Genomic DNA, 15,852 nt, shown 5'->3' with positions numbered 1-15,852 from the left:
TGTGCCAGTGCTCAGTCAACCAGAAAGTGTTTCCTGACATTCAGAGGGAACCTGCAGTGTTTCAGTTTGTTCCCATTGCCTCTTGTTTGGTCACTGGGCACCACTGATAAGAGTCTGGCTCCACCTTCTTTGCACTCTCTCTTCAGATATTTGTATACTGTGATGAGATCCCCCTGAGCTTTTTCTTCTCCAGGCTGAACAGTCCCAGCTCTCTCAGCTTTTCCTCACAGGAGAGGAGTTTGAGTTCGTTAATCTTCATGGCCCTTTGTTGGACTCTCTCCAGTATGTCCATGTCACTCTTGAACTGAGAAGCTCAGAACTGGACACAGCACCCCATGAGTGGCCTCACCAATGCTGAGGGGAAGGATCACCTCCCTTGATGTGCTGGGGCCACGCAGCATGGTGCCAGGGGTTGTTCCTCCCCAGGTGCAGGACTTAGCACTTCTCCTTGCTGAACTTCACGAGGCTCCTGTCAGCCCATTTCTCCATCCTGTCAAGGATGGTACTCTGGATGGCAGCATGGCCCTCTGGTGTATCCACCACTCCTCCCAGTTTTGCAAACTTGTTTAGGGTATTGTCTGCTGCATCATCCAGGTCATTAATGAAGATGTTAAATAGGACAGAACCAGTATTGACCCTATGGATACTCTGCTACTCCAGCTAAACATTGTGACACTGATCACCACCCTCTGGGCCCAGCTGTTCAGCCAGTTTTTGGTCCATTTCACTCTCTGCCATCCAGCCCATACATCAACATGTGAGGGTCTTACAGTGTCCAAAGCCTTATTGAAGTCCAGGTAGACAATATCTGCTGCTCTCCCCTGATCTACCAGGCTGATAATTTAATCACAGCAGTTTATCAAGTTGGCCAAGCATGACTTCCTTTTGGTGAATTCATGCTGATTACTAGTGATGATTTTCTTGTCCTTCATGTGCCTGGAAATGATTTCTAGTTTAATTGATCAGCCTTTTTTTCTCCATCTTTTCCTTCTTGCCCTTCTCGAAGGTAGGAGTGACATTTGCTTTCCTCCTGTCTCCATGCATTTCACCCAATTGCCATGATCAGTCAAAGATGATCAAGAGTGACCTCGCAGTGATGTCTGCCAGCTCCCTCAGTACTTGTGGACATCCCATCAAGGCCCATGGGCATATGTACGCCCAGTTTGTTTAAGTATTCTCTAACATGATCCTCTTCCACCTAGGGTATATCTTCCTTGTTTCAGCCTTTCCCCCTGGGATTCCTGAAGGCTGGTCTTCCTGGTAAAGACAGCATTCAGTACTTCATCTGTTTACATGTCCTGTATAAAGAGATCCCCCGTTTCTTTCAGCAGTAAGCCCACATTTTAGAGAAGACCATGAAATGCAAGGTTCTTTTTCTTGCAGATAAATAAGATATTAAGGGCCAAGCATGGAATAGTGTAAGAGCAGCCAATGTTTTGTAACTAAGGTACAGGTACTTGTCAGAAAAGAAGGTGAAGGAAGAGAGAGAAATGAGGGTTTGATTTGGTTCCGCAACCAAAGATGACAGTCTGATCTTTAAATGTTGCAAGAACCTGCATGTTTTCATAAATGATTGTTGATTCTTGAAAATGAGTTTATCATTTTTCGAGTTCTCAAACCTTGGTGTTTTGCTGGGGCCCATTTTTCAAAGGGCAGGTGGTCGGTGTTTTCCTCAAAACAAGGGCTCCTTAAGGATTTTCAGGGTGGATGGCGTAAGCCAGAGGCATCCACAGTCAGGGATTACCTCTAAAAATTAAGAATTAAAATTAGATGAGAGTAACAGTGGGAGCAGGTGTTTAGATAATGGAAAAGTGCATTATGTAAAATTATTACTATTTTACAAACTGTCTCCAAACCCATCTCTCCGAGTTCAGTTTTGATCTTAAACTGCAGTAGTTTCCAAATGGTAAATCTTTTGAGCCCTGCCACAGGACATTTCATATCTTAAAGGCTTAATTGTGTTTCCAAGACACTGCTGTTTTCAAATATCAGAACATTCTTCTAGCAGGAGTGCTTGGAAACTGTGATCACGGGCCAGGACAGTCTCATATATTCCCAAATACAGTGTGGTTGGCAGGTGGTGAAATCAGAACACAGTTTGATTTTACGGATTATATGGAATATCACTGTATTTGTATGCCTAAGAGGCACAGCAGTCTGAGGAAAAAATAGACTAACACATCTTGCTCCATGTGTCCATTCTCTCTGCTCAGCTGCTGACAGATGCTCTGGAAAATGTCAATGTGATTCTTGTGCAAGAAAGGAGCCATCAGGCTCAGTTCCACCTGATATTATGGAAACAAATGTCCATGAAGGTTCTGATTTACTTCAGAGCTGTACCACAAGACAAAATATTAGTAGCATAGGAAAGTGCAAATCGTTAATCTAGGTTTTACTTTCCACTTACGGACAGTTCAGTCTCTACCTGTACGTCTGCATGCTCTAATTCACCTTGTTTTACAGTATAGGTGTCAACAACGTTATAATGGAGAATTCATTAAATGATAAATTGCTGTACATCAAAATAACCTCATTTAGTTAAAAGTTATTTACCTTCTGCTTTCCTTGTAAGTGTCGTGTATTGGCAGTTACCCAAGGTTTATAGCAGGTGAAATAGTAATAATAAACTTACTTTGATAAAGCAACTTCCAAAATACATGAGAAATTAATGTTCTCCCCTTTGTAAGGTTTAGGTTCTTTGGTAACCTGCTGCAAAGATGTAGAAAATAACTTTGCTGTTACTTGAAATGTATTTCTCTGATTATTTGCTTTTTTTTTTTTTTTTTTTTTTTTTTTTAGGACTTAATTAACAGAATATCCCACTCATGTTGGTTTCACTTGAAGCTATTCAAACTAAGCATTTCTGAAAATTAGATCATGATCCAATAGACCAAACAATTTAGGGCTTAACACCAAGCCTCAATAACCCAGAGCACTGTTCTGTTGTGAAGATTGTTTTTGGCAGTGGGAAAAGCTAGAAAATCCTTTCATCTATCTCAATATTCACTTACTACAGAAGTCAGCTTCCAGTTTAATACTGAGTTTTCAGCTAGACAAACAGCAGTCTTATAGATAGCCAGCTTTTGTGTGCCACAGCAGAGATGCCCTTTTTTTTTTTTTTTTTAAACGATGATATCGTAGTAGTAGCAGGTCTGTCTGGAAGAAAGGATTCAGTAACCCATGTTACCAGCTCCCAGTCTGTACTGAATTTAGACAATCTAGGAGCCAGCAAGGCCAAGTTAGCTAATACATTTGCTTTTCATTGTTATTCCTAAATAACAAGCTCTGCTTTCCTTATGGGGACACACCTACATCTCCAGGTGCCACAATACTCTTATGCTTGGAATCTGTACACATGAACTTCCTTGCACTTAAAACCTAAAATATCACCCTCCTTCCTGAGGTTTGCATGCACACATTCACTGAAAAATTACTGAAACATTACATGTAAGTAGAAGTAGATGTTCTTAAAACCAAATCAGCTGAGAGTGGTGGTCACATGGTTCAAAGCATGCAGTGACACCACCAGCTTTAGTTGTTGCCATTCCTATCTTTCCTGGTACCATTGGTTCTGGTAGCCTGTGCCATGGCTTACCTTCTGGTTTAGCTTTGCAGAATCATATAATGGGCTAGGTTAGGAGATTGATACAGATAAACACTAATTTCAGACTTTTTCCTACTAAGGTAGGGCAGGGATGAGAAAGAGAGGGAGAAATTTCAATATATATCTAAATATATATCTAAACATTTTGATCAGCCGTCCTTCCCTTCATTAGATCCATACTTCTCAGTAGCTGAGGTGTGCTGCACAGCTGAACGGCCACAGGTCTGGAGGAGGGAAACGCTGACTAAACATCTCTCCAGGCTGCCAGTTCGGTTGTACTTACATGCAGCTATTTAAAGTTTTTAGAACATGGGGAGTGGGAAAGGAAAAAACATAATCTGTTATGATTTACATTCACGTTTAGATCAGTAATCACTGGTAGGGCAGAGTTCATTAGATTCCCATAGGTGTACTGTCCTTATCATAGACAAGCCTTGTTTAGAGTGTTTGGATGCTAATATGATATGAATAAATAAAATTCCTGCATTCCCCAAGCCTGATTATATAATGTTACACAGTACCTATAGGGTGCTTTTACCCACTTGCTTTGAGAACAAGCTCTTTTTACTTTGCAGGCCTGTGTCTTGGGGTCCGAGGACTGTGAAAAAGCCAGACAGTCCCACAGGTCGATCAGATGCTGGCAGGATTTTGTTGTCGTGGCTTGGATACCAGCTTCATGTTCTGTGCTCTTCTTTTCTTGCAGCAATTCAGCTTTGTCTCCCTGCCCACGGATGTCCTGGAAATAGAAGTTAAGGACAAATTTGCAAAGAGCCGACCGATCATCAAGCGTTTCCTGGGAAAACTCTCTATGCCAGTTCAGCGCCTCTTGGAAAGACATGCCATAGGGTAATTTTGCTGCTTGTGTTACTTTGAGTTTTTTAAGGAGTGTGCTGCCATTTAAGTCCCTGATGATGTATCGTTATAGTGTTACAATGATGTTGAGGGGGAGTTATCAAATTGAGAGTTGCCTGTTGAATTGTGTTAATTAGAATTTATACGACTACCATCCAGCCAGTGATTTCTCTCTATAACCTTATCCATTGCCTTTTGAAACGTGAGAGCTGGCATTTAAGAAAGATCTTGTGTGTATCATGACCACAAATCTGGAGAGTGCAATATTTTCAATTTAAACATTGTTTTAATGTTATCAACAGGCTATTTTCATGTTTCAGGGAATTAATACGGGCTGAAATCTAGCCAAATCTGTTCCTCCTTCATTTAATTTCTAGACAGTGGAGATACTATAAAAATATACGTGTCATGTCGTAACTAAATCTTTCTGACCCTCCCCTGCTGCCAGGGAGTAAGCGGTTCAAATCAGCAGTCCTGCCTTGCTTCCCCTTTTTAAGAATGTCCTGGGAAGGTGTGTGCAGACAAAGTAACACACCAATATATGAAGGATGGATAGCATGTCAACAAAGCTAAAAAGTTGGCTGTAAACTCTAAGGTTTAGACCTTGAGGAGCAGGGAGAGAAAGAGTAATCTACTGAGAAGAACATAGGCAATGTAGTTCCCAAGAGGGCACTTCAGAAAATTGGATCTCAGTTCATCAGAACAGCAGGAAGCTGAGCTTGTTGGAAGTGTTTTTGAACAGCTGTTTCAGAAACTGGCTGTGATATTGACAGCTGAATCTACCAGAAGGGACTAAACTACCTCCCTGTTTCTCAAGTAAGAAAGATAGAGTGGCTTTTTAGAAACCAGATGGAAAAGAACAGCTTGGGTAAGGTAGAGCCCTATAACTGATATCATTGGCTTCCCTCGATGTGGAAAGATTTGTCATCATCAACTGATTATATCTTCCTATTTTACTTCCTTATGGTAAACACTGTCTATCTAAGGATATACTTTGCCAAGAGCAGTGCCTCCAGCCCGTACCTAGATCTGGTTTAGTTTTAATACCATGGTGGCTTTTAAATCTCAGGCAAGCTCAATGAGAATTATACAACCAAGTTAAGAAAGATCATGTGCAAACCTTGAGATCGTCTCATTTATGAGTTTCCAATGCATGCAAAACTATCCTAGCAAATATATTGGGCCCAACTGGAAGTGAACTATGTTTCTTCAAAAGATGTATAACTATTACTATCTAGTGAACCCTCTGCAGTCAAAAATGCTTTGCAAACATTGATTCAGCCTCATTTTGGGCAGCTGGGAAGTTAATCTCTTCTGTAGTTTCATTCTGTTCTGAGGGGTGGATGAAGTGTGGCAAAGGGAGGGACCTGCACAAGGACAGAATGGAGTCATTGATCAACCTTGTCAGGAAGGTGTTCTCCTGATATTTCAGCTTCATAGAGGTAAGAGGGGTGGAAAGAGATGAAGAGTAGTCGTTCAACCAGTTTGAAACAAGAAAGTGGTAAGCGGGGACTGGCCTGTCCAGGATTTGGAAAGAAAGGACAAGAAAGCTGAATTTTATGCGGATGGTGAAGGGAAGGAAATATAAAAATGTGAGGGTCTGCATAAGGGTAGATATGGTCAGATCAGCAGGGAAGTAAAGTCTTGTTACAATAGCTGAAGTGGGAGTTGTTTGCTTCCCATGTTGATATTCTCATACCCATGCTGCAGAAGTTCCATTCCCACCGTTCTCTCTATATATATATACATATGTGCGTGTGTATCCCAGAAGCCTGTCTGAATCACTGACGCAGCTGTTCCATTGTAATTGAAGACATTGTCCTCTCCTGCTCTGCCATTTGTTCTCACATATGCAAGTCAACATGCCCTCATGGCTGGGTTGAATAGACTTCGAAACTCATTATGTATTTTTGTAGGACACAGCAGCTTTATCTGTGGACAGTAGACATTTGGTAGGTTATAGTCTATTGTGACAATATTTGTTTTCTTGCAGGGACAGGGTTGTAAGCTACACTCTTGGTCGCAGGCTTCCTACAGATCATGTCAGTGGCCAGCTGCAGTTCCGATTTGAGATAACTTCTTCTATCCATCCAGGTAATTCTTAATCTTTATGCATCATTTATCTACATCTGTCTTTTTGGTTTGCATTCATTTCTCCTCAGAAATCTGAATTCGTTCCTGGCTGCTCTGGGACTTTAGGTACACTCGTGAGCAAAGGAAAGTGCATAAAACCTCCTGCCACAGGATGCATCATGAGTCACAATTTCTTCCTGTTTCCCTTTAGCTTGCAGCTACCGCTCTATGCCCCTGTTCTTGGCAGCTTCAGATAGTCTCCCTTGTCACTGGGAGAAAAGAGGATGGAATACTAAGGTCCCATCTGCTTCTCTGACATCTGTCCTGAGGAAGTGCTAGATGGACTGTTATTTGTAGAGTCATGACCATTTGAGCACTTTATGAGTAAAAATGGAGAAGCAATAGTAGAGATGACTGAAAACTTCCTCATTTTGATTACTTTTAATTTAAGAAAAATGTAAAAGAACATTTATTGTAACCCTCCTAACCTCCCTTTTGATTCGGTTTTGTTTTAGGTTCTCTTGTAGTTATTAGGAAGTCACTGTCATGATGGTGTCAGTTTGAACTTTGGTTTCATGTGAAAATCTCAATAGTGTCACCCAGGGGCTTTTTGCTTCTCTAAGGCAGGGTCCTCTCAGGAAAACTTTGTCAAGCCAGTAGCAGCATTTGTAGTTGGAAATTGTGACCTGCCCTTTGCTGGACAAGCCTGACTTCTTTCTTTTGACTGGTAGGTGGAGTCAAAGAGCCCAGGTTGTCTGGCATCTGGGAGGAGATTTTACAGATGGGGATCATATCAAGGGATTTTTGGGGAAAGTTTCCAGCTTTCAGGGTGTGAAAAGCAGTTTGTTAAATTCTCTGTTGTAGAATCTTATCATCTTCTGCATGACAAGAAAAATGTCATTAAAACATCAGGGAAGGCTTCCTTATCATTCCCATAATATTCCTTCTTATGCCAGTTGACTCAAAGAGCAGTTTCAGGAAGGTGCTACCATCAGGTTATGTTGCAAGGAGGAAGGGTGCTGAATATAGAATGCCACCATGAGTAAGCCCCGTAGTCATTAAATCCACTGTACAAAAGCTGCGTAGCAATAAAAGCAGCATTTCTTGATGGTTGCTCAGTTACCCACTCATTTAGTTCCATAACTTATGCTTTTAATTTTCTCAGATTGCTGTGGATGCCTGTGCCCCCATAGCCAAGCCTCTGGTTCAGTCAACACTTTGTGTTAAAGGAGTACGTAATTTCTTTTCCTGTCTTATGCAGATGATGAAGAGGTCTCCATTAGTGCAGATCCTGAGCCAGCTGACCTCCAGGAAAGCCCTGTGAACAACCCCACAGAGGAAAGCCTCGGTGAGCCTCCATGCATCAACACAGTGACCTCAGAAAATACAGCTCCAGAAGAGCTAAATGGATACAGTGTGAACAGTATCGATAGCCCAGGGGCTGTCAAACCACCTGGGGAAGTCAACCGGAACAACGTAAAGGAAGAGCTAGCAGGAGATGGGGAGGTTGATACGGTGCCAGTTCCTGAGCCCTTGGAATCCATCCCAGGAGAAGTGCTGCCTTCTTTGAGTGCCACGGACCTCACGGAGCAGCTGGCTCTGCTGGCTTGCATGTCTCCTCCTGAGACTGAAGCTAGGGAAAACAACAAAGTCAATTCTGGTTCTCAGGAAGATGGAGTCTTGAATAGCACAGAAGCTTTAGATGTCAATGAGGTGAGTGCAGATGTGCAAGCTGGCAAGGATCTACAGAAGAGTCAGGAAGAAGGGGCTTCAGCCCAGGAGGAGGAAGACAGCAAGCTCCAGCTGAGGACCACAGCAAAGAGGAAAACCAGGCCATGCTCCTTGCCTGTGTCTGAACTTGAGACAGTTATAGCTTCAGCTTGTGGTGAGCCAGAGACCCCTCGCACGCACTATATACGGATCCACAACCTGCTCCACAGCCTGCCCTCAGCACAGATGAGCAGCGATGGGGAAGAAGAGCAAGATGGTGGCAACGGTGGGGAGAACGATGAAGAGTCCACAGTCAAGGAGGCATTGGATAAGGAGGTGGTCAGTGAGAGTGAGACAATGGCAGCAGAGCCTCCTCTGGAAAATGAGGTCGAAGAGAACTTCAGCCAATGCACGGTGCCTCCCAGGACCTTGGACGAGCAACTCTCTGACTTAAATGATGGGCTGTTGGACGGGGAACACCCCAGGACAGGAAGCGAGAGCGAGTCGAGCTCCAGGCCTAATGGTGACAACGAATGTGAGGCGTGCGACACCTCTTGCTACAGCCCCTCTTGCTACAGCACCTCCTGCTACAGCACCTCCTGCTACAGCACCTCTTGCTACAGCACCTCCTGCTATGACAGTAACAATCGCTTCTCCAGCCACACCCGCTTCTCCTCTGTCGACAGTGCAAAGATTTCTGAGAGCACGGTCTTTTCCTCACAAGATGATGAGGAGGAGGAGAACAGTGCTTTTGAGTCAGTGCCAGATTCAGTACAGAGCCCTGAGCTGGACAGGGAGCAAGTGGATGGCTCCTCCCAGTGGCCAGATGAACTAGTAGCTCATGGTGGGAATCCACAAAGAGCCACAGAAAGTCTAGACACCCCAATAGCAGGTCCAAGCAGCAGAAGAGAAGGTTAGATCCTGAGAATCAATGCGCTGAGCAACCCTGATTATCTGGATGTCACAGAAGGCATCAGATAATCGAGGTTTCAGATAGCTCACGGTTTATTTCCTATAAATTTGGGGGTTCTGAGCTGGGCGATATATCAGGGAGGGTTGGATAATTGAGCTTGTCTTTAAAAATCCCAGTAATCTCCCAGCATATACAGATGGGGATCCGTATATAAGGATTCCTGTAGATATACATGCATCATTATAAAATCAAGATTAGCTGAAGTTATGTGGCAGATCAGCATTATCACATCCACCAACCCATTCCTTATTTCCTGGGATTGTTTCATTTCACATATCTGATGTACTGCCATGTCTCTGGTAGCCAGTGAGAGGACCAGCTTGTGCTTATCAAGGAGCAGATACACTGATTTACTCCCGCTGAAGACCTGGGCCAGTGTCTGTATGTGATTGGTAGCCATACACAGTCATGTGTGGAGAGAAGCAAATATTTGCTAGTTAGAAATGAAACCAGCTGCCTCTTACAAAGCCTGTTTATTCCATTTTCCCAAATATCAAACAGGTTTACGTCAGATTTCACAGACCATAGGGCAACTCAGATATTGTTTTTTTTTTCTCAGATGCTTTGAAAATATAACTACATCAAAGTTCTCATCTCATCTTCCTCTAGAGATGAAACATAATTAAGAAAATCATTTTTGTCTTTTTAATTTAAGTGTTTTTTTTGCAATCCTTCCAAATTCTTCCATTAAATTGTTACTTTTGGTAAGTTATTTTGTATAGTTACATAAAGGGTGGATTTGGTCACTTATCTTTTCTTCAGCTCATTTATTGTTTTTTTCAGGCTGAAGAAGTAAAGGCCTCAGCAGCAGCTGAGGGTTGTGCAGCAAGGTCTTTGCATTTCCAGATTCTGAGTCAGCTTTATCCTGGTATAAGTGACACCAAATTTAAACAGCACCAAGAGGATAACGTATTTGGGGATGACTGGGAAACCGCAGCCAAAGCATCCTTCTGCCTTTTCCGTGTCCATTCTCACTTCATTTACCACTTCCACTGTTGTGGCAGAAGGAGAGGTGTAAGGGTGTTCTTACATACTGGGCTGCATAAAGCCTTTCTAAACAGCTGGGCCTAAGCAATTATTCACTCTGGAGAACAGAATCTGGCCCCAAAAGAATAAATTCTCAGAAGTAAAGAGAGATACAGAAATTCCCAGGGAGGTGAACCTTCTTCCTTGCAGGTGAGGGTATTTGTATGTGGGCAGCATTTATGTGCACATATGCCTAGGAGGGCACAACTGTGTGTGTGCATGAGACCATGCTTACAGATCTGATGGTTACTTTGGGCTGTGTGCACTTTTTAAAGAGGGGATGTGGGGAGAGGGTGCCTTCTGCATATGGATTCAGTACAGCTACAAGACTGTCCCTCAAGCCTGTATAAAGCTCACTGCAGCATTCACAGTGACTTTGATTAGCTGACAGAATGTCTGAAGGGCAGCCCTGTTCTTAGCACTCTTGATATCATCAGGGGGTACCTCAGTAAACATGCACACTGTTTCACAATTTGGCGGCTGTTACAAACACAGTAGATGTGGTCACCTCCATCTGCTCCATGTGACTGACACTACTATGCTTCCACTGGCTTGGCGTAACTGTCTTGACTAGGGGAGAGTCAATTGTGGTGAGGTAAGTAAAGAAACACAGATGGATGTTCTGGTAGTTTGTGCTACAACACCTATAGTAACAGCACCATTTTTCAGGCTATGAGAGATGGACTTCTAGCACTGAGCAATAACTTATGTAACTCTGCTGTCTGTTCAAAACACACAGCAGATGTGACTGTGAGATACACCTATACACAAGTGTTTTAATGAAGACATTTAAGAGGCCATGCGGTATCATCAGAGCATCTAGAAGAGGGAGTATTTTTGTCTAAGCAGTTTTTCTCACTTCTGGGTGCTGTGAGATTTTTTTTCAGTTTTACATAAATTGGCTTCTGAAGCCTTCTAGCTGTTGGTTGTTTAAAGAAAATGTATAGAGATATATATTTGGGCATTTTTTTTTCATTTGATAGCTATGTGTTATTTTTTTTTACAAAATATTCTTTCTTAGGGTATTAAGATACTGACATTAAAGACAGTTAAAGCAGCCAGCACACAGAATTTGGTTCAGCTGAAAGGTCTGTTTTTAATTTTTAATTATCTGTGTAATTTTCTGGTGATGTTGGAAACACTAAATATTTTTCCCTAAGCTGTATCTTTTTGATGCACATAAATGTTTTATTTATGTAACTTAGATTGCATCTCTGTAATACAGACCCACCTGGAGCTGGAGGTTTTAGCAAAAAACTGTTACCACACAATTTGAAAATGTGTCCATTATTAGGATGAATAGTCCTGATTTCTGAGGTTTTAAGGAGAGAACAAGAAGGAATCTGAATTCTAGAACCTGCAAAGTTTTATCTTGCAGCTTCCTCATTCTCACAGTTAAGTCTAAGATGAGGAATATTTTTTCATCCTTATCATTAGCTTCTTAGTTTCTTAGAGGATTCTATAAACATTGAATGGATCTTAAGTCACTTGTTCCTCTCAACAGAAAATGAGTTTGGACATTTGTTTAGGTTTCATTTATTTCATACTCAGATACATAGGCATATATACAATGTTAGTGTTTTTAAAAACTACCTCTGCACTGTCTACTTACTGTGTGTCACTTCTTTTTCTTCTTCTTCTCCTTCTTCTTCTTCTTCTTCTTCCTTCTTCTGTATCTCAGGTCTTCCCTCTTTATCTCAGGTCCTGACTATGTCTCACTATCTTTTGTCCTCTCTTCTGCCACCTGTCTCCTACCTGTTTCTGGTCTTTCTCTCATTCTCCCTCCTTCCACCCAAGATGGACACTTTGAATTTTGAAATATACCTGTAGAAGGGGACGATCTTCTGCTTTGCAGGGACTGCATAATCCTGCCACTCCAGTCCACTTACACAGTCATTGATCCTTTGGAAAAGCAGAGAAAGATTCAAGGCAGCTTTTAGCCTTGTATTCTGCCGATGGGATAAGTTGGAACCAGGATTTTGCATGTTCCTGCCCAATTTCCGCAGAAGCTTGAGCTGTACAGTATTTCTCAGAGATCAAGCCTGATTCTTCTCTCGCTTCAAATTGTGTGTCTATGAGTCCAGAATCTGGTCCATAATAGCTTAGCATTGACACAAACCTAAGACCAGAGTCTTGACTGCATTATTTTCATAATTCCTGGCCATGTGAGTTATTATTAACATAGCACCTAGAAATAGGAATAACCAAAGCTGTTAGGACACCAGGCTAACCTCTGTAAAAAAATAATCGCTTGTTTTACAGTAGCACATTTTTTGAACCACATTGTAAGACCAGTGAATGACTGTCAATGTCTTGAATATCTTGTCCGTAGGTGATTGTCCTTTACTCCATAATTCTCAGCCAGTCAGCCAGCTTCCTTCTCTGAGGCCTGACCATCATCACTACCCAACTATCGATGAGCCTCTTCCACCAAGTAAGCTTTAGTTTTTTAATTTATTACATTTTTCAGCCTTTCCTGTTAACTCAGTGTAGAGGTCAGTATGTCTTTCTAAATAACCCCATCTGTTCTGTATACACTTTCTCCAGAAACTAAGCAATATGGTCTTTTGTTTCCCGTATTTGATCCTGACTTCAAGTATTGCCGTGGTGTTTCGGACAAGCTCTATAACCTTCCTCTGCCTTGATCCATCCTCTTACTTAGCTACCATGATATGAAAATAATAATGTTTCCCTGCCTCCAGTCAATGCTGTAAGACTGGAATGAGTGGGTATCTGTCAAGTGTTCTGGAAGCCTTACAAAAAAGCTTCTGGATGTTGTGTCAGCAAGGTACTCTGATTTTTCTGTAATGTTTGTCTTCAGGATTTTTCATAACACAATTCCAACATGGTTTGGGATGGCACTCCCCATGGTCTGTCAGCTCTACTTGCATGTTCAGCAGGAACCCTTTCACAGTCAGGATGCTCCTGGGAGAGATAGCAGGTCCAAATCTGAGCGGAAACAGCAGAAGCTGGGGAAAGGCACCTCATGTACCATGGACCCGTCGTACTGTTTATGGATTTGATGATCAATTAATTTTATGTTCATTATGGACTGTAATGGTCTCTGCAGTTGTGCTGAATAAAAATTATAGGGTTGCAATTAGAGTGATCAACTAACAGGCTGATAATACAGGATTTTTACTGCCGTGTCTACTGCTGAAGGTGTTTTCCCTTGGTTCTATAGCCTTTCACTTGTGTACCTGGATTAGCCCACTTTTTGCGTTAGCGTTAACTGCCCAGCAGAGTGCACTCTATGCCCTGCAACGTGCTGCGAATCAACTTCAAATTCTGCACATGATTTAGCAACCTAAATTGTGCGGTGCCTCAGAAAAACAACCAGGCGTATAAACAAAGCACTCTATTTTCTTCAAAGCCCAAGTAGGGAACGTGCTTATTTGGCCTATGGTGCCCTTGACAAATAATTCATCATTTACCAACCATGCTGTCAGTATTCCCTGAACTGAAAATAGCCCCGATGCTGGCGTCAGCTGCACAGTAGCATGAATGATTCAAATACCTCTAGCCCAATGAAGTCTTATTAGAGTCCCACTGTGGCTTGCCGGTGAGTGATGAAATGGGAATGGTTACCTTTGTAACAGGAAAATATCTCTTCCTCTCACTCTTACCTCAACATTTTGTGAATAGTTCCCAATTAGATGACTTTATGGTAGGACACTGATTCCGGCTCAGGTAAACAAAACATACTGTCAATCCATGTCCCATATTCATCTGTCACCAATTTAATATGTTTTTTCCTCTTTTTTATAATTATCCTCAAAAGGCAAGTATTTCTACCTTTGGTTTTCACAAGTGCTTTCACTACAAGGTATAAGAACATGAAATGCAGTGCACAACAATACAGTGCAGAATTTATATCCCGTTGTAGTATTTTATTTTTGCATTCACATGTAACCTTTTTACAGTAGCAACTGAAACTTTGGGGGTAAGCATATTGGTTTTAATAGGAATAGACTCTACTAAGTTAGTTTTGTGAGAAGAAAAAGTTGAATCAGGTAATATCAACAAGGAAGGCAGCACTAAAAGCTCTCAATGAAATTTCAAAGTAATTTGAAAAGAAAAACCATGGTCTTAATCTAGAAATGTTTCTTCTTCTAGCATTTGATATCACTGTCTCAGTGCCTTTAATGCCTCTTAATCCTAGTTAAATAATTCTCAAATGGTGGGAAGGGAAGAAACTTCGTATTTTAAACGTGAGTTATATGGTTAAACTTGGCTTGCCTCTCACATGTAGCATTAGTTTCTGCCAAGAAGTACTGTTGAAGATAATTTGCCATTGCTGCAAGTCCAGTGTTGACTGGTTTTACACTAGTCATGAATAGTTTTCTGGTCAGTCTTTTTTCTCTTTGGAATAGTTTTCTGAATAGCTTTGTTTCATCATAACCCCACAACAGTTGGTCCCAGGGAGGAAATTTAATCTCAGTCAGCTTTGTTTAGGAAAGTAACATAGAACAGATTCATTATTTATGTAGGAATGTCATAGTGACCAGTCCAAATGTTAAGGCCTGTATGCGACTGACAGGTTTGCAGAACTTGTACTGCCTTATGACGGCATTAATAGTCACCCTTATTATGCGTGTGATCGCTAGTACTGCTGCAAGCCTTACAGAACTGAAGCCAAGACAAACACATGTGCCCAGTTCAGCACCGCTCTATGCCAAAGGTGTGGCTGAGCTTGGAAAGGGAAAGGCAGCATGTTTACTTTGCCCCTCTAGGATTATTGGCCTGCCAGAAAAAGTTGCGTCTTGTAGTGTAACTCAGAGCAGTTGCAGAGGCTGCTGTGAAATATGACTCAGCTGATGGCGGGGGATCGCTGGAGAACACAACCGCTGCTGTCCCATCTCCAGCCTGTGCTCCAGCGTGCCACTACTGTGGAGGTTAGATGGAGGTTAGTCTCTGTTGTAGTCACAGTTTTATTTTGCCTGAAAAAGTAACAAAGAAGCCTGAGGGGATCTGGCTGCTTCCTAGGTCACCTGTGTCCCTGAAGTAGCATGAAGGAACTTGAGTACAGCTCAGAAGCAGAGTCCTGTCTGTCAGTTCACCTGTCAGTCCATCCATCTCCGTGCAGGTATCCATCCATCTGTCCACAAATCTGCTGTCATATGCAGCTTCGGTGACTTGTATGACTTACTGGTTGTCTTGTGGGAAGGCAGGAAGCGCACTTGACATCTATGGACAACAAAAATACCAGCACCTGCCACTCTCTGACAGCCTTCCCAGGTGATCAAAAGAATAGTTATTCAGCTGATCAGAAAGGCTGTTCTAAGGATTCATCTAGGACTGCTGCAGGTTTCCCAAAAGCCGTGTGACACAGTTCCTACTATTTCAGTATGCCACTGCAAGTGTCAGCCCATGGTTTCAAGTGTATGTACACATAAAGCAATGAATAAAGCAGCGCTCACAGTTAGATTGGTGTAGTTCATGTTTGTACGTAATGCTGCTGGATGTCTGATACACACAGCAGAGATAGCCTTCCTGAAATTGTAGTCCAGCCTGCATGATTCTGACCTGATATTTTCACCATGACCTCCAAGCTCTGGACAAGTTTTGTTGCTCCTGGATTTCTAAATGTTATGCTTAGGAGCTTAGGAACTCT

General features: G+C 42.1%; 1 protein-coding gene across 10 annotated transcripts in view; it reads left to right on the top strand.

The window, feature by feature from the left end:
* The window catches only part of HECW1 (HECT, C2 and WW domain containing E3 ubiquitin protein ligase 1), a 267,140-nt gene that overhangs the window by 178,899 nt on the left and 72,389 nt on the right, over positions 1–15,852 (top strand). For 6 of the 10 annotated variants that reach the window (XR_007157656.2, XM_048046401.2, XM_048046398.2 and 3 more), the window contains 4 exons: positions 4,308–4,450; positions 6,450–6,550; positions 7,791–9,152; positions 12,571–12,672. Coding sequence is in view for 9 of the 10 variants with exons in the window: in XM_048046401.2 (XP_047902358.2) it covers positions 4,308–4,450; positions 6,450–6,550; positions 7,791–9,152; positions 12,571–12,672 (1,708 nt within the window). In the remaining variant the exon portion in view is untranslated. The remainder of the gene's footprint in view (positions 1–4,307; positions 4,451–6,449; positions 6,551–7,790; positions 9,153–12,570; positions 12,673–15,852) is intronic. The other 4 variants (XM_048046403.2, XM_048046402.2, XM_066992189.1 and 1 more) reach the window with 3 other exon arrangements.

Source organism: Anser cygnoides, chromosome 2 (assembly GCF_040182565.1).
Source record: "Anser cygnoides isolate HZ-2024a breed goose chromosome 2, Taihu_goose_T2T_genome, whole genome shotgun sequence".
Classification (NCBI taxonomy): domain Eukaryota; kingdom Metazoa; phylum Chordata; class Aves; order Anseriformes; family Anatidae; genus Anser; species Anser cygnoides.
The sequence above is the reverse complement of the archived record's forward strand: the minus strand, read 5'-3'. Positions and strand labels throughout refer to the sequence as shown.